Consider the following 18,447-nt stretch of genomic DNA (forward strand, 5'->3'; position numbering starts at 1 on the left):
CAGGAACAGCAAGGTACTTCCAGAAGCTGGCCAAGTTGGACAAGGATAGAACAGGGCCAGGATAGACAAGTAGGTCAGAGCAGCAGTTTGCTTCCATCAGATGGTGTTAATCTTGCACAAGATCAGAGATATCAGAACAAAGAGAGGGCATGCTGCCTGACTTTCCACCTGTTTCTAAGATGTGTTCACACTCTGTGCTGGAATTCATAGAGGCAAGATGTCAGTGCTGGGACTGACTGGTTGGGGGGACATGTCCCAACACCCTTAAAATCTTCTGCTGTAAATAACAGATCTCTAACTCTGATTGTAAACTCATATTTGAGAAACAGATACATATTTTATATATAATGAAAATGTACCAGAGTGTTAGGTATGCTGCATAGAAAACAAAAATACCCTGCTGCTGTTAAATGGGGGATGGGGCTTTATAGATGTTTGACTTGGTTCATGACCAAACAGATGACATTTTCTAGACAAATCAGTTAACTCATGGTCAATCCGTCCTTCAAGAGTGGCATGATCAAGGCAAGGCTGGCCTGAAATACACAGTAACTTCACACAGCTCAGTCTTGTCTGCAGAAAGAGACAGCTGGCAGCAGAGCCCTCTTTGCTAGAGGTTGAGAGCCTGGATGCCAAATGTGTAACACAATGTGGCTGCAAATAGAGAGTCATGAAAACAGGCACCAGAGAGAAGGATTATTTCATAATGAAAAGTCAAGATCAGTATTTCAGAGATACCTACAGGAAAACCATCCTGTTTTTGTAATACTGAGTCTTACCACTGAAAACTTACAATCTAAAGGGCTGTGATTGTGAAACGGCCAAGGCAGCAATGGACATTGCCTTTGGTCTGTGCCAGGCACATCCAGACAGCAGCAGCAGCAGGTGCCTGGGGGCCACCAGCCTCTGTCCCAGCAATGCCACCATGGGGCCAGTGTCCATCTCCCCGTGGCTCTGCCCTGCTGGGGAAGTGCCCAGTACACATGGCTGGGACTGCAGACATTTTTTTGCTTTAGGAAAATACCAGCAGCCCCAACACATGACATTTTTTTCCTCCAGGACACAGAGCAACCTGAATTTTCAATTGTTGTTCCACCCTCAACTCTCCTTCCTCCCAGAACTGGAACCACTGTAAACAAACATAAAATATAACTGAAACACCAGTGCTAAGATCAAAGCGGATTTTGTTTGGTTATGTTTAATTCATGTGTATGGGGGCAGTATCAGCTTTGGATCAGTAATCCAAACAAATATTCCAATGGGTAGAATTTAGGTGAATCTTTTGCCAAATCAGTGCAGCTACCTGTGGCTGTTTCATCTGAAACTTCTGCCACTGCTGACAAGAAGTGGCTGAGCAAGGGGCAGTGGATGTGTAGAGCTGCTGCATGGGTCCCATAACTCATCTGAGGTGGAGGAACACTGTAGTCTGGGTTTTCTAGCATGAATAGATGTTGCTCCAGCTGCTCACTCTGCCAAAGGGGAGAGGAGACAGGCACTAAAAGCAGCCTCTGACCTAAGGCATGGACATCAAATGCCCAGACCCAAAAAAAGGAGAATTATCAAGGGATAATGAATCCCAGGGAAAAAGCAGGCTTGAGAGGTGGTGTAAGGAGCAGGAAATCATGCAAGGAACAGTAGCTGAAGTTAGTGGCCACACAGGCATCTGTCAAATTCCCTTTTATATAAGCTGGTTGAAGCAAGCTAATTTAAAGAGAATTTCCATGGAACTCAGGAAACTAAGTTGAACGAAACCCAAACCATGGAAAATAATGATGGAAAGGAAAGCTGTAGAAATGAGGTGGAAACTAGTGCACAAGAAAAAAAAGGGATCGTCAGACCAAGCAGGACTAGGATTGGTTTTCCCCACACATAGCTGCTATCTTTTCAGCCTGGCACAGTTCAGCATTTTCATTCTTCCTGATCTTTTGCGAATCTGAGTGCTGAGCTGCACTTCTGCTTTATTTGAGAGCTGTAATGTGATAGTTACTCAGAAAAAACCTGTTTCTCCATTGTAAACATATAGATATTTAATCACAGTATATCATTTGGGACAAGGATCGCTGCAAATTCCTTAAAACTTGGATGGGGACAACACAATGCCCATTTAGGTCCAGAGTTTCAGCAAAAGCTCTTCTTCACATTGTTGAAGATCATTACATTAACCTGAGCTAAGACAGACTTAATGCTATTACAGCTCAGTAGTAATCCTTTCTGTGAACAGCTTTTGCAAATCCCACTCTGTCATTCCCACGGTCAAAAATACAGTAAAATGCAGACATGAAGACGTCTCCTAAAATCCAGAGCGAGCCAGTGCGAGTGGGGATGTCGAGAGACTGAAAGCCGCTCATGCAGAAGGTTTGGTCATCAATAGACTCCTGGAAGGGAAAGCAGATGTCCCTGCAGCAGCCTGCTCCATCCCCAGCTCAGGGGGTGAGGAGCAGGGAAGCTGTGGATACACACCTTTATGATGTACTGCTCTGCTGTCAGCTTGTATTCGCGGTGTCCGATGGTGAAGCTTATGTGAGGCAAGCTCGACAGTCTTCTGCAGTCTACGAGAAACTGGACACAATGCACTGACTGAGATGGGATGGCTTTGTTTTTCTTTAAGTATTGTTCTTGGAATTCAAGGCTTCTGGGGTAGGTAATAGTGAATTTACTACAGAGAAACAGCATCAGGCTGACTTACAGCCTAACACTGCCCTCCAGCTTTCCTGTACTCAGTCAAACCAGCCCAGCAGCCCAGACCACTGCACCCTAGGGAGCCAGGGCTGGAGAAAATCCTTTCAAGTCCAAAAAGAAATGAGGTGAATGGACTCTGATATCTTCCCTGTGCAACTCAAAGGCAAAACGAAGTGTGTGAGCCCCAGCGAGCCTACATCAGCAAGGGCTGCTGAGCAGAAGTTCTCCAATGCTCTGGCCTTGACAGGCAGAGGGAGTGCTCCAGCCACAGAGGGAGCACCGATGGGTGCAATTCACCCCAGGTCCTCCCATAATGCCATCACACTAGGGAACAAAAAGATAGTGAGGAATACATCACTTTATGCTTATACTTTGCCCTGGAGTGGGATTTAAAGAGTAGAAGGGATAAACTCTGGCATGGTCATTAATGGTCATTAATGTCCATAAATAATATATTCAGTTACATTAACAGAGAAGATAATTTCCTGGCCTTTCTAGTTATTTCATGAAACAACTGGTGAGTGAAATGGCACTGCAGAATGCTCCAAGTCCCAGAGGAATCTTTGATGTAAACTGTAGTGTTTTAAGTCATTGTTTTAGAGGCTTCCTAGAAGGAAGAATCTGCTTTTTGTTGTTTTTCAATCTATTTTATGAAAGCATAATCCTACATCTTCTGTACACTTAGGAACTGTCATACCATTAAAACAAAACAAATTATGGGATACAGAGGAAAAGGGTACAAAAATCCAGTAAAATGCTTTTTTCTAGAATACTAGAAGGGAGACATAATTATTTCACATATCTATTACAGAATTAGTATATCCAGAACAAATCAATCATTGCTGAAAAGAGATAAAAGTCCTGGTAAAATCCAGGATGGATACACTCACTTTTACTGAGATAAATTTGAGCCAATATGTGCAGTCTGTCTGTGATTGCTAAAAATCAGTCATAGAAAGTCTTGTTTTCAGAATGCTTTTTTGTGAAATCTGGGATGCCCAATGAATGTTCTTAGGTCAGCACTGGTGTATATGAACCCACACAGCAATGACCCATTCCTTGTTTGTATTAGGCTAGTATAAGTACATTGGAAATTAATATTTTATCTATGTTCATTAGCATGAACCAGCTTGTTATCAGAGAATTCTCTTTGGCATGTATCTAAAAATTTGAATAAAATCAAGATTAAAGGTTTGATTGAGAAAGAATCAGGAGCCTCAGGAGTTACACAGAGGTCACTGCAAATCCTCCTCTTACAAATGAAAGTGGATTAAGGATCCACTTTTGTCTTTGCTCCTTGTCCAGTGCACTGGGCACTTGCAATACTCCTAATTTTATTCCAAGAGTAGTTTTGGGTCAGGATCAAGACAAATTGAGATTAGCTCAGTTGGTTAGAATGTGGTGGTGCTAATAACACCCAAGTTGTGAGTTTGATCCCTGTACATGTCATTTGCCTGAGTTGGATTTGGTGATCCTTGTGGGTCCCTTCCAATTCAGAATATTCTGTGAAATGCAAAATTAACAAAAGCCACACACAGCAGCTTTTCTTGAGCACTGGAGCTGTGGCAACGTGCTGGTGACCTGTGGGAGTCAGCCAAGGGCCAGCAATAGGCACGGTAGAAATAAACTGCTCTTTCCCTGGGGGCAGGGACAGGAAGGACTGGTGAGGAGTGTCAGCAAGGGAGATGCAGGAGACAGCAGCAGGGGAGAAAGGAAAACTAGCAAAGAGTCAGAGGAGTAAGGTTCAGGAGGAAGAGCAAGAGCCAGGAAGCCTTGTCCTGTACCCTGTGACTCGTCTGTGAGGAGCCAGCATTGTGAGTGATGCTGATGTGCATCCCTCCCAGGAGCTCTGGCACGACACCAACTGCTCCACTGCAAGCCGACAGTGAGAGGTCCTGTCAGTGAAACCACTGTGGGGCTGTCATTAAAATACCATTCCCTTTACATCTGATGCTGACACAGCTGGCCACCAGGACCAAATCCCTCCCACCTTGAGAGAGCCAACAGCTAGAGATGGAGACCTCCAAAATCCTCTGAGCTTCCAAAAGAAAAGTATCTCTCATGCAGAGTACAGATCAATTCTTCAAACAGATATCCCCAATATTTCCTTACACACCACAACAGAAGATGAAGTGAACATTTGGGAAGAGGGCTGAGGCAAGGCAAATAGGTCAAGAGCAGCTTGGCTCAGAGATCAGGGCTGTCCTGGAAACAAGGCTTTTGCTGGCACCTGTCTAAGAAATAATTTCTGTTATTTTCCAACTCTGCATCATATACCAGTTTCTCTTCCTCTCTAGCTGTTCCCTGGCTGTACAGTTTTTACCTCTCCAATATTTGATGGACTTGCCCCAATATATTCTTGCAATCTCCTGATTTGTGAAGAGGGGCCGGTGATAAGGGAAGTGCCCGAGTCAACGATGGCTTCGCAGCCATGGGAGCAAAATGCCACCCGGCCCTGGATCTTTATACTGCAAATAAAAAAAAATAACAAAAAAAGCATCTTTAAGCAAATGGCATACACACTGTGACTGAAACACCATATTACTGCTGGCTGAAGTAACAGACTACTGACTGAAGTTAATCCCAGACAACAAGGGACAGGACAAGAGGAAATGGCCTAAAGTTGCACCAGGGTGGATTTAGATTGGATATTAGGAACACTTTCCTCACAAAAAGCATTGTAAAACATTGGAACAGGGTGCCCAGGGAAGTGGTAGGGTGACCATCCTTGAAAGCCTTCAAAAGATGTGTGAATGTGGCACTTGGGGATATGGCTTAGTGATGCACTTGGTAGTGGTGCTGGGTTGACAGTTGTACTCAATGATCTTAAAGATCTTTTCCATCCCTAATGATTCTGTATTTCTATGATTAAAACTAGCTGCCAAGCTCTGCTAAAGACAAGAATGTCTATGGACCCACTTTTCTGTCTCGAAACTCCTACAACTTTAATCATGTGCTTCCTGCTGATGAATATGTCCTCACCCCCAGGTATGTGTTCTCATCAATTTAGGCAGTGTGCTAGAGGTGTGACAAGGGAACACTGGCTACTTTGACCAAAATTAGAAGGACAGATGAAAGCAGGACACAGAGCTGGATTCTATTCCTGGGTGCCTTAACCTCTTAACAGAATAGTCCACCAAGACTCATCTTGATCACTGGTGCATCATATTAAAACAAACTAACATGCTCTCCAAGAAACCAGCTGCCCATGTCACAGCAGATTTAGAGAACCAACAAACCCCGATCTCATCCTGGTGAACCCCTCTTTGCAGGGCACTGGGGTAAAACACTGCAGCTGAGTCCTCCTGCACCTGTGTCACCAGGTGTTTCTGTCTCTGGGGGTTCACCTAGGGGGATGAATTTAAACACATGTACAGACATACATACATACATACATACTTGTTCATGTGTATTTGCCAGTAGCTTTTCTCAGTGACTGGGACCCAGTGGATTGAACCTTTGTAGCGAGAATGGTCTATTCCCCCCAGAATCAACTCACCGCCATTCTCAGTGTCATCTCCTCTGAAAGCAAAAAACAGTTTAGCACAGAATGGGAGTGTGCCAGCATGCACCAATGAGATTACACTTAATAAGCAAAAGTCAAATTAAAGCCCTTTCTAAATTCAGATATGAGTGGCTAAAAGGGATTATTTCTAAAGTATCACTGTATATGGTCTAACTCAGACCCTTCAAACAACCTCTGAGAAGACTTACTGTAGACACCAAGGTAGGCATCAGGAGCAGGCTGAGCCAGTTGCTATGCTCAGCTCCAAAGAAGCACTAAATAGGTGGAGTTGCAGCTAGGTCTAGATTAGGGAACAGTACTTTTCTGAAATGTGGCTATTTGGGTGTAGCACAGCACTTCTGTTCATCTGCACAGGCCAGAGGGAAACCTCTGGCAACAGACATGGCTAGTCTGAGCTGGGAACTTTTATTTATGACCAGCTCCAACAAGAATAGATCTCTGTGAAAAAAGTCATGGTCCTCGCAGGACATCTTTTCTTTTCACGCCATAATCCTCAATGTCAAATTGAAAACAAACAAACAAACAAAAAAAAACCCACAAAGAATCAAAAAATGGGGGAAATTTCTTTCTAGGGTTGAAGCTTTATACAGATGCACAGCTGTTTCTATCAACAATTGAAATAGATTTACTTCTTTTTTAGCAGTGTAATTTTAAAGGCAGACCTTTTCAGATAGAAAGAGAAGACTGGCTCCTCTACCAGGCGTTGGTTCATGATGCTGTCAAACACAGGCAGAGCATTGCCCACTGCTAAGGAGGGGTAGCCTAAGCCCAGTACACCATCAAAGTGGGCAAGGACAAAAGTTGTTCCTGGCTCAAACACCGATTCACCAAAGTCCTGTCCCTTGATGGAGATGTTACTTATCTGTTTGGTAAAAAAAAAAAAAAAAAAAAAAAAAAAAAAAGGCAAACAACCAAACAAAGAACAACCACAACTGAAAGTAATGAGATCACTAATAACAATATTTCTGATCCATATCAGTAGATTTATTCAATTTATAAAGCCTGGCTATCTTTGTATGACTTGAATCAACATAGCACATGCCCATTAGGCAGGTAGGCAGCACCAATTCCATAGAATGCCTTAATTATGTGGCTGCTTCTTCATAAGCCCAGGAGATGATCCAAGAAGACAATCAGAAATGAAAAATAAAATCTGAGGCATTTGTGTTGGTAGCCCAAAGCTACCACACCTCTAAGCACTCAGCTTGGTGGGACTTCACCCTGCCCTTGCTTAAACCAGGCAAGGTTTTCCAGGGCAAGGCCAGTATCTGAACTGCCCTGAAAACAGCTGATGTGGAGGCTGACACCCATTTTAGGTGGACACTCACCTGCAGTGTGTCTTTGCCAGCAATGCCCAGAAGCTGTCCTGAGCCATACTGCAGGGAGAAGGCTTCCCCTCCGTGCTCATATGAATCTGACTTGAAGGACTTAAATTTCTGGTGCACCCCTACACAAAGAAAATGACATCTCTACACTGAGGGGAGGTTCTGGCAACCCACTCACTCCCCAGTGCAGAACGAGATGTGATGTCGGAGAGCCAGATTTTTGTTTCTCTCAAGAGAGAAAGTGTTGAAGAAGTACTGTAGGCACCTCAGTTCCCCTCCAGACACCCCTGTTTGTCAGTACTTGAGAGGTAATTTTGCATTTTGGAAAAAAATTAAAACAAAAATGGGCATTTCCACCTCTGTTGGTAGGTCTCCAGGTCTATTTTCATGCCTTTTACCTCATGGTGCAGAGGGATTCTGGGCAGCTGCAGCTGGTGCTTGCCCTGGCTGCAGAGTGACGTGAGGGACAGAGAAGCAAAGTGGGGAGAGGAGAGCTCCAAGGGGACACTCCAAACCTCCCTTTGCAGATCCCATCTGCAGGCAAGCTTCTTGGGGAAGGAGAAGTGGGCAAGACCTCTGGACCCAAGACAAGAGAAGCATCAGGGAGAATAGCATTTCTTACTGCAGGCCTCACTGATGCAATAAGCGGACGGGACCCAGAAGTTGGAGGAGCCGGTGTCAAACACGACGGTGAACCTCTGGGGCGGTGTCCCGACGCTCACAACCCCGTAGTACTGCGCCTGCGGGAGGAACAACCCGCTCAACCCCGGGCAGCCTCCAGCCAGATATTCCTGAGGAAGAGGCCTGACCGGGAGCACCACACAACGCTCCCTCAGAGGCTTCTGCATAAACATTTAAACATAAATGCACACCACAGGAAGAGTGTTTGGTTCCACGAGTGGCTTCAAGCAGCAGGTTTTATTCCAGCTGAATGAACAATGGTGTGGCATTTTTAAAGCCTTTTAAGCAAACATTCAGTTGGTTTCTCTATGGAGTCAACAAACCCACTTGCACTGGCTTCAGAGGTGGCAAGGTCATCCTCAAGATGAAACTCTCACATCACCACACAGACTTTCAGGCTGTTCCTTACTGATGTCAGTAAGACATCAATGTTGCAAAGTCAGCACGACGTGCCTCTGCCAGCTTCAGAGGGCTCCGACCAGTGGCACAAATACTCAGTGTGGCTTCCCTTTTTCCTTTGTAATTAGCAGCTATTAAAGCAAGTCAAAAAGTATTGTATTGCACAAACTGTTCCTGATGTACTGGACAAAGTTCATCCAGCAGATGAAGAAACCGCTGGCCATCCCTGGATACCAGTTGAGACTGAGATAATCTGTGAACACGTGAATGCTGGAGCCAAGCGCTTATCCACATCCCGTACACAAGTGTCTAAGTGCTCCTATCTGGCCCTGGAAGAGCACTTCAGCATTAAGAGACCTATTTTTAGGAAAAGGCATTTCTGGAATTCAACCACAGATAGAAAAGCAATAGCTAGTGCCAAACTGTCTTCAGCAATACAAGTATTTGAATATGTACCTTCAAGTGCATACTTGTTAGTTAAAACACTGATGTTTCTGACCCCAGAATACACAGTCTGAATGAGATAATCTTGAAAAAGCAAGCAAGCATGCCATTTAAGAGAATATCCAACTATACAGTAGGATTCTATTTCTGCCTGCATTAAACAAAGGCATGTTCATTAAAAAAAAAAACAAAAAATAAACACCAAAAAACATACAACCAGAAAACCCACATATACACTGCAATAAAACTGTTCCTGGTGCTACCTGAATATGCTGGGGAAGTGGGTTTTGCTTTGTTGTTTTGAGATTTTCATTTATCCCTCTTTGAAATAAATTTTAAAGCAGGTTGAAATGTTTCAGTGTCCTTTGTTCTTCACATACTTATTTCTTTATGGCCCTCAAGTGTCAGTAAGTTCTTGCTGAATGAATTTGGCTTTCCCTTCGATTCCATTCCCTGTTCAGATGAAGACTTTGCAATGTTTCTGCAGCTTAGTTTCCCTTGAGATAAGCATAGCAGAAAAACCAAATAAAACAGAAAACACAGACCATCCAAATGGACAAAATTCAAAAGCTAGGAAAGACAGCTTACAAAATCGTAGATCTGCTGACTTGCCTGTCTGAGATCCAGTGAAATTAATATTTTTTCCTTTTTCAGCTTAGATGGTAAACCCTCCCAGGTCAGTCTCCAATATTTAATACATATTAAACTTCAGATATAAAAGCAGAAAAATAAAAAACTCTACTTAAGTCCTTGTCATCACTGATTTATGACTCCACCTGAATAAAAAAATGAGATTTGGAGGATTGTTTTATAACACAGAAGCATCCAAGTGTCTGGTAAACAGAATATGACTAAATGAAATAATCATTTATGCAATGAAAAACCCTATAGTTTGCCAAGACTGATATAGGTAAACCTTCCATATTTCTTTGGGGACCCAACCGAGTCCAATACAGTTCTATACAAAAATAAAACTTGTCACAGGACAACCACTGCTGCTCTACACCAGCTTTCCACTCAGGTTCCATGCTATCCTAGATCTAGATATGTTTTATTTTACAGATTGCAACCTGTTTTTTATGATCTAATATTTATAGCTTAAAGCAACAAGACACCACAAGCCCTATAATTTCATTGACAGACTAGATGTGAAATGTGCTGGGGAAAAAAACCTGCCTTCAGTAGAACGATGAGTCCTAATGATTGCATTACCAAAACTGTACTTACATTCATGTAATCATACAGCCTTTCTGAAGTAGTTCCTACTGATAAAGCAATATCTGCAGGGAAACAATGCAGATACCTCCGGGCAAAAACATCAGGGTGGTGATTCCTCCAAAATTCCTCTAATTCTCCCTTTTCCTTCAGCTGTTTCTTGATAGATTTGAATCGAATCAAGGGGATTCTATGCAAATAAAATAAACACACAACAAAACCTGATTGTCCTTTCTAGAACTGTCATATACTCAATTTGTTGTTTTTTTTTAAAGGCTTCTTTTTTGAGACCTCAAGTAGCAACAAGTACAGGTCACCCCATGAAGCCAGCTGAGATGTGTGCCAGCGAAGTCAGATGTGTTTCCTTACCGTTCCAGAGCCACGATGAATGGGATGTAAACCACAGCCAACAGTATCGCCCTCATGGCTCCAAGCAGTTCACAGTCTAATGACACTCCTTTGCTCAGAAGTCCCTTTTTTATGGCCTGTTGTCAGCTGAGGGCAGCTCGCCAGGTCAATCAATCGCAGGAGGTCAGTGCTTTGGCAGAAAACTGATTCATTTCTCAGACTAACCGCTGGTTTGTGCAAATAGTGGTAACCAGTGCAGCTACTCAGGCACAGATAACCAGGGCACAGTCTAGACCAAACAGACATTTAACTAACAATCCTTAATGCTTTTTACATAGATATAATACATGGGGTGAGCTTGGCTCCTGTTAGCATGAGAAAGAGGAAGCAGTCCAAGGACTTGCTGCTTTTCAAGCGAGATGTTGCTCAGAAGTGTTCAATGCAGAGAAAGAGGACAAACCATTTTCCAATTGCATGGAGACATTTCAGCAAGGCTGAGCAGACATTTGGTGGGCTCGTGACAAGTCACCCCCTAAGAGTTGAAGTTTAATTCCCTATTTATGGGAGAGCTCCAGTTTAAACATAAATGTGACTGCCACCCCATAAAATGGATCTTCAAAGTAAAAAACACAACAGTACCATACTGCAACATACAGTAAAAACCAGAAATATGTTTTCACACATTTCAGCAAGACATTTGAGAGACCTCTCTTGGATTTATTTTCCTTCAAGTTTCCTGAGGTTAGTGGCTCCCACCCCTGCCTGACACTTGGGTTCAAGTCAAGCCTGCAGAGAAACAGCGGTGTCAAGGAGAGGCTGATTTGGCAGAGCACAGCCCTCAACCCACCAGCTGCCCAGGAGGAAGCTGAGCACTGAGTCTGCAATTTATTTACAAGACTTTTTGAATCTTTCCTCTGCACAAGAAAGAGCAGTAAGCAACCACGTACTGCAGCCTAGCATATATTAAAGCCAGCTTTGAATAATCAGCCATTTTTGCTCAAAAGGCTATGGTAGGATGCTGGGAAAGAAGCAACCACATTTTGTTCTTTGCAACACACCATGTATTTAAAATAAACTTCTCACTATGCAAAGGTGAACTGGAACTAAGTAATTCTCACAAAAGAGAGCAGATGTGCAACAGCACAGCAAGGAGTGAATGTCAAAGAACATGGAGGAGGCAGGAGTTGTCATCTTCTGCTCCAGCAGCAATGTCAAGAAAAGGCAGCAGAAAAACCCAAACACTCAGCATTTGTGAGCCAAGAAGGGGTTTAAATGTCTGTCACAGACTCTAATTAAGTACAAAGCAAACAAAAATTGCTCCTTTAAGTCACTTCCCTTGCTATGTCAGACTGATTGAGGAGGAGGGTAAGAGAGCCTTAAAATTGCTAAGTTTAGAGCTCTATTTATTAGTTACCCTGGATTTTGAAATACATAGTTTTCTTTTTCCAATGTACCTCCAAAACTGTAACAGCTAAAAAACTCAGCAAAGGCTGAGCCTGGTGTCATCACACAGCTGTGGGCAGAGCTTTGGATCTGAAAATCCACCAGCATCTCTATTATAATATCTTGTTTTTAAAATAATAGAATCTCAAAAATATATCTTTTATATTGATTTCTATTTTATTATAATCTTTTCCAATTACGTATCTCTGAGTAATAGTCCCCATTTCTCCTGGACTCAGAGGTTTTACACAACTTACAGCAAACGATCCCACTCTGTCCCAGAGTCACCTGGCCACTGAGTTGCAAGAGCTGGGCGCTGCAAATGGGAATGGTGAGCAAAGATGTAGCCATTTGTGAAATTCTAGAAAGCAAGGGCATTCCTCAAGGAGCCCCCTCCTGTCACCTGATGGACAGCAGAGCAGATGTCATGCCCTTGGGTAGGGCAGCGTCACTTTGACAAGAGCAAGACAATGTCTGTGCTGAGTGCCTTTATCACTTGAACTTTTCCTCAAATGCTACAAATGTTTCTGGGAAGTCGTTAATGTTCCTTTTGGAGGGCACCACAGTAACTTTGAAGACTAGAAGTGGTTTTCAAAACACCACCTGGGTCTACTGTGAGGACTGCCTTTGCCTTAGTGCCTTCACTGAGTGGCTGATTCTCAGAAAGAACATGATTGTTCATTTTATTGCAAGTGTAGTCCTTTATTAATCCACACACAAAGGTTATTCTTTCCCAAATTCTCTGATCTCACGCTATGTTCCAAGCAGACATTAACTTCGCTAACAGAGGTACAAAATGCAGCAACAAAAGGTCATCGTGACCTTTTTTGATAAGCTGGAATAATGATTAAACTTCAGTGGAAAGGATCCCTAAGAAATAGTTATCTGCAGCTTAAAAGTTCCATTAAGGAGAAATAATTAAAGTAGAAAAAAAAAAAACAATACCCATATCTGTATCTGAAGACGTAAGGTATTTCACAAAGTTATTTGTCTACATATGGACTGTTGAGAAAAATATGCCTAAACTACATCATTAATATATTCTTAGCTATGCTCTTATGTTGTAATGATTAGTAGGTTATCTGAAAAAAATTGTCTAAAAGACAAGGCTTTGCTGTGGATGTATATTCATTATTAATTATACCAAATGCACTTGGTTTTCCACACCCATAGCCTACAGTGCCTTAAGGGGAGGGAACCCTTGCCTTCAGAAGGTACCACGGCTGTTTAGAAATGAAAAACAAATACAACAACCTGCTGACACATTCCCCACAGTGGCCCTCTGACAGGGCACAGAGTATCAAAGCAGTGAAGAAGTGTCCAAAGGGATATGCTCATGCAGTGCAAACTGGCTTCTTGCTTCTGGGACACCATGCTCAGCACATCCCACCATCAGAGAGGGCACTTTCAGGCCCTCTATTCCACAGCACCACCACAGATGACTGTGACACTGTCTTTGTTCTCCAGGCTTGATACTCCACCCAGCTTCTCCATCCAAAACTTATTCTATGGCACGCAGGTCTCAGCACCCACTCAATTCTCTGTCCTGCTACAATACTGTTTCCCAGGTGCCCTCTTTATTGTACTCCTCCATACATTTCATAGCATCACTGCTGCATGGCACAGCCACTCATCTTGTGGGAAAAAGGGTCATAAACAGCCTATAGCCTATACCAAATTGATAGCTAAGTGCTGCTTTACATTTGAAAACAAGTGATGGAACAGAGCTCTATATAACTAGATTTGAACAGAAATCCAAAGGCCACCTTAAGTGGTCCCTCTTCATCAATTTTCTGTTTGCTCTGCCTTCTAGTTTTTAAGAGTGTGTAGTTCTCAGCAGTCACAGATTTTGGTAGCACAGCACCTAATACCCCGAAACCAACTGCAGATTGTTCAAAGAAAGTATTCTCCCTAAATTACAGTAAGTGTGGAGAATGACAGCAATGAGTTGTAGATATCAACACAAAGAGGCAGGTGCTGAAAAGGCTATTTTACCTTAAAACGCTCTGCCAGCTTTCACATCCAAGGTTCATGGTAGAGCCATGGCCAACACCCAGGCAGGGCAATCATAGAATGGGTTGGGTTGGAAGAAATTTTAAAGATCATGTAGTTCCAACCTGCCCACTGGCCTGGGTAGGGACATGTATGACTACCCAGGAAAGCTTGAAATAGCAGCAGCTCAACATGTCAAACTATGCAGAGGTTCCTACACACAGGAATGCTCCTAGAAATTAGAACTGAATAGCAAAATGGGTCTTGATGAGAGAACACTTTACATCATCGCATCTAAATAGCCATAACTTTTCAAAATGGGACTTACTTCATTCATAACAAGTGAGAATCTTGATGGAATTAAATCCATGGGAGTTTCGTGACAGGTTTTGGTATAGACACGGGAACTGCAGTAGCACAGTTGGAAAGAGGATGGAGAACAACCTTGGCGATTTGTGATAGTGCATTACATTGGGATTCAGACAAGGAGTAAAACATAATGTAATGAAAAAGGCCCTGCTGACAAGAAGTAAAACATAATGAAAAAGGTCCTCCTATACAGTCAAGAGTGCCAGAGGCTATAATAAATACCATTAAATTAGGAACATAAACAGTAGAACTGCTCAAGATAGCAGTTTGCCAAGTATTTGTGTTAAAGCTTTAAGATAAATACGGAGTGGCAAGTTACACTCTGAAATCCAAGTATTTGGCACCTTTCAAAATACATCCCTGAAAGTGCCACTCATCTTGAAAGTCAGTCAAGTCTTGACAGGTATTTTAAACAACAATTTGATTATATCTGACATTTCTGCTGAAAGTTTAATGAAAGTTAAACATCTGAGGTTAAAATTTTGGTCTGCTGTGATGTTTACTTTCTCAAGCCCATCCTTGCTGCCTGCACTGGCTACACAGACAGCACAGCTGCAGCAAGAGGTGTGGGACTGGGTATTGGTGTGACCCTAATTTTGTTTGGGGCAAAATCAGAGAACATTTACAGTGTGTAAGAAGAGGAAAGAAAGAAGGAATGTTTTCGGGGGGGACAAGCGAGTGGGAGTGTGGGTGAGAGAGGGTGACCTGGGCCCTGAGTCACCCTGTCTATAATCCTCTTCACCAAACACTCATTCAGTTATCAGAAACATTTCAGAGCCCTTGAGATTAATGGCTGGTGCCATGTAAAGAGAGCCTTATATTGGGAAGAACAAGTTACCAACAGGCCAGTGTGCAGCAGGAGACCGAGGCAGGCTCCTATCCCTCGCAGTCCCAGCCATCCCAAAACAAAATCCTGAGATGGGCAACAGCCTGAAAACCATACTTGCTTTTGTGCCCTCTAACAAGTGCCAGAAGTACCTCCTGGAAGACCTAGAAGAGATGCCCGTGGATAAAATGGTTGATCTGAGTGGCAGGCAGATGAGGCGGCTGCCTGTGCACATTTGCTCTTTTAGGGAACTGGTTAAGCTGTACCTGAGTGACAACAACTTGAACCATCTGCCTCCTGAGCTGGAACAGCTGCAAAACCTGCAGATCTTGGCACTGGACTTCAACAACTTCAAAGCACTGCCCCTAGTTGTGTGCACACTGAAGCAGCTGTGCATCCTCTACCTGGGCAACAACAAGCTCTGCAGCCTGCCCCTTGAGCTCCGACTCCTGCAGAATCTCAAGACCCTCTGGATCGAGTCCAACTGCCTGCAGTACCTGCCCGAAGTGGTGTGTGAGCTCAGCCTGCTCAAGACCCTGCACGCCGGCTCCAACGCCCTGCGCACCCTCCCTCCCCAGCTGCAGTGCCTGCAGGAGCTGCGCACCATCTGGCTGTCAGGAAACCTGCTGTCCGAGTTCCCTCCCGTGCTCCTGGACATGCCTTTCCTGGAGGTGATCGACGTGGATCGCAACTCCATCCAGTTCTTCCCCAGCCTTGCTCACCTCCCTGGACTGAAGTTGGTGATCTATGACCACAACCCCTGCAGGAATGCACCCAAAGTGGCCAAAGGGGTGCGCAGGGTGGGCAGATGGTCAGAAGAGACCCCCGAGCCCCGCAAGCGATCCGGAGCGGTGATAGAAATCACGCTCGATGAGAAACCGTTGCTACCTGCTGCTGCCAAGACCGAGCCAGAAGCCGAGCCCTGCTGACGCTCCACTGCCCCTTTTGGCCAAGGTGGCAGCGCATGCCCACCACTGCCCAACTTCTACCTCTCCCTTGCTTGCTGGTGTCCCAGGAGCACCACACCACCGGGCAGTCATCAGGAGTACGTGCACCAGCTTGGAGATAGTGTGACAGCAAAACTCTTGTACAGACACCCATCTTTGTGCAGCACCCAGCACTCCCCCTAGAACAGACTTCTTCCCTCTCCCACTCCTCCCACACTGGGACCATGGACAATTCACAATAGAGATGAAGACTCAGTTTAGATGTTTGCCATGGGTGGATTGCAAGGAGCACATATGGACTCACTGCTCCTCACCCGTGGGCTCACTCTTCTCCCTTCCACCTTGCTGAGGTGTCCCAGCTCAGCTGGAAGCTACCATTCAAGGTGAACACTGCTGAGGCCCACAGCTCTACAGCAACTCACAGCATTGGTCTCAAATTACTTACCTGAAACACAGCAACACCTTGCAGGTTTCTGTCTGCCGAGTGGGAAACGGTAGCAAAGTCCTGGCTGCACTATCAAGGAAACAGCACATATGCACAGGGGGCTCTCCTCTTTCTTCCTGCAAAATTTGTGACAACTGCTTCATCACTGCCAAGCAGCATTTAAATGATGGTGAGGAAAGCTGGAGGCTTTGCTGCTGCGTTTTGTTACTGGCAACATTGCCTCTAAGGACAAGTTTTCATGCAGGATCAAAGAAGAAAATCAAAGCCTGACTAAAAAGGAAAAGCCACTAAGAGCTGAAAAGGTAAACTGGCATGAGTAAAATCCAGAATTGTTAGCTGTCACTATAGGCTTGCACATAATCTGATGAGGCAAACTTTACTCAGCTGATTTCAGCTGGGTATTTCTCAAGCTTGCAACTTAGACCACTTCAGATCTCCTTAAAAATGCATGCTTTTTTTAAGCTTTGCTTTATTTGAGTAAGAGAAATCTGGCTCAAAGTGACATTTTAAACTTTAGACTCTGTAGCATGGTTGAATTAGGTGACAGCTTTTTTAACAAGGGTGCAGAGCCTTTGGTAGCACACTCTTCGGGCAGAACTGTCTCACCAGCAGAGCCTACAGAAGCAGCAGTTGACTTCCCAGAAAAGGTTTGATTCCATGCCAGTTCGTGACTGCTTAATGTCATCTACATGTTTGAAAAATTACCTGGAAATACACAGACTCTGCTAGTACTTGTCTTGTTAAATGAAGTCCAAATTTGCATCTGGCTAGTACCCATGTAGCGTGCTACTAGTCAAATTAAATAAAAGTATATTACCATCTTGCCAAGTTAAAAATCCTTTGGAATTAACTGCAAATTCTTTATCTAGTCTTGTTCCAACAATTTCTTCCTACAGAAAGGAAAGCAGGACATGAATTAGGGGCATTTTATTTTAATGTCCAAGGTCAGTGTTTTATATCCCACAGAACTGAGCTGGTACTGTATTTATCTGAAGGGATGGGGATGACTGTGCTTTCGCTGGCTTATCAGTGGTTTGTGTTTCACTCAGCCCTATCCACACAGTACTGTCACTTCTGAAGAGCTGAAGAGTCTCTGTCAAGATTTAAGAGGAGGATTCTGTAAGCAATTCCTTTCATTTTGAGAAATCTAAGGGAGAAAAATCTTTGCACACACTTGCTTATTTCAGCTTAATCTCTCTGCTTTGGCAGACTTGCCCTGGTGTTTGCCAGGTGCTGACAACACATTACACTTGCAAGGGACAGAGAGGTCACAAGGCCTGGCAAGGCACCATTCTGGGCCCCCACACAGACCGGGCCCCTGCTTGTCTGTGCTTACAGTCACCACAGATCTGCATGCAGACTGCTGCACGCATCACAGGCTTCCTTCCAACCTAGGCACAAAGAAACCAGTTCAGTCAAGAAACACATTGCCTTTGCAGCATGAATATAAAGACTGGACACAACAGACAAGAAAAGGATGGAGCAGAGGGCAGGAAGTAAAGTTATGGAGCCTGGCACATTTTCTGCTAATTGTCCTCAATTACAAACGTCTGTAAAGTCAGCCCAGTACTCTATAGATCAACACTATATGGGTCCTGAATGCTGCTCTCTCTCCCAAACTGCATGTTCCTCTCTCTTTCCCCTCAGCAGAATGCAACATTTGTGGTGTAAAAGCTGTAAGATCACTTAGCTGTAGTTCTGGGCATTGACTGAGGTTCCTCTTCCACTCTCTATTCCATCATCAAAATCAAAAACAGAAACAAACAAAATACCCCTCCAGTATCACTAGAAAAAGATACCATGGAACT

General features: G+C 43.8%; 2 protein-coding genes across 2 annotated transcripts; one reads left to right on the forward strand and one right to left on the reverse strand.

Moving 5' to 3' along the window:
- Positions 1-2,001: 2,001 nt before the first annotated feature.
- LOC111932764 (cathepsin E-A-like) lies at positions 2,002-10,865 on the reverse strand. Its single transcript, XM_023932017.2, has 9 exons — positions 10,639-10,865; positions 10,282-10,459; positions 8,153-8,270; positions 7,534-7,652; positions 6,868-7,067; positions 6,079-6,201; positions 5,003-5,147; positions 2,461-2,559; positions 2,002-2,375 (listed from the first exon to the last, which is right to left on the reverse strand). The coding sequence occupies exons 1-9, from the start codon at positions 10,692-10,694 to the stop codon at positions 2,196-2,198; spliced, it is 1,218 nt and encodes a 405-aa protein (XP_023787785.2). The 5' UTR covers positions 10,695-10,865; the 3' UTR covers positions 2,002-2,195.
- A 4,382-nt stretch (positions 10,866-15,247) lies between these two features.
- On the forward strand, positions 15,248-16,264 carry LRRC10 (leucine rich repeat containing 10). The gene has a single exon (XM_023931993.2). It carries the CDS (start codon positions 15,340-15,342, stop codon positions 16,174-16,176), a length of 837 nt encoding a protein of 278 aa, XP_023787761.2. The 5' UTR covers positions 15,248-15,339; the 3' UTR covers positions 16,177-16,264.
- The last annotated feature ends 2,183 nt before the right edge of the window (positions 16,265-18,447 follow it).

This window comes from Cyanistes caeruleus, chromosome 4, assembly GCF_971803275.1.
Source record: "Cyanistes caeruleus chromosome 4, bCyaCae1.hap1.1, whole genome shotgun sequence".
NCBI lineage: Eukaryota > Metazoa > Chordata > Aves > Passeriformes > Paridae > Cyanistes > Cyanistes caeruleus.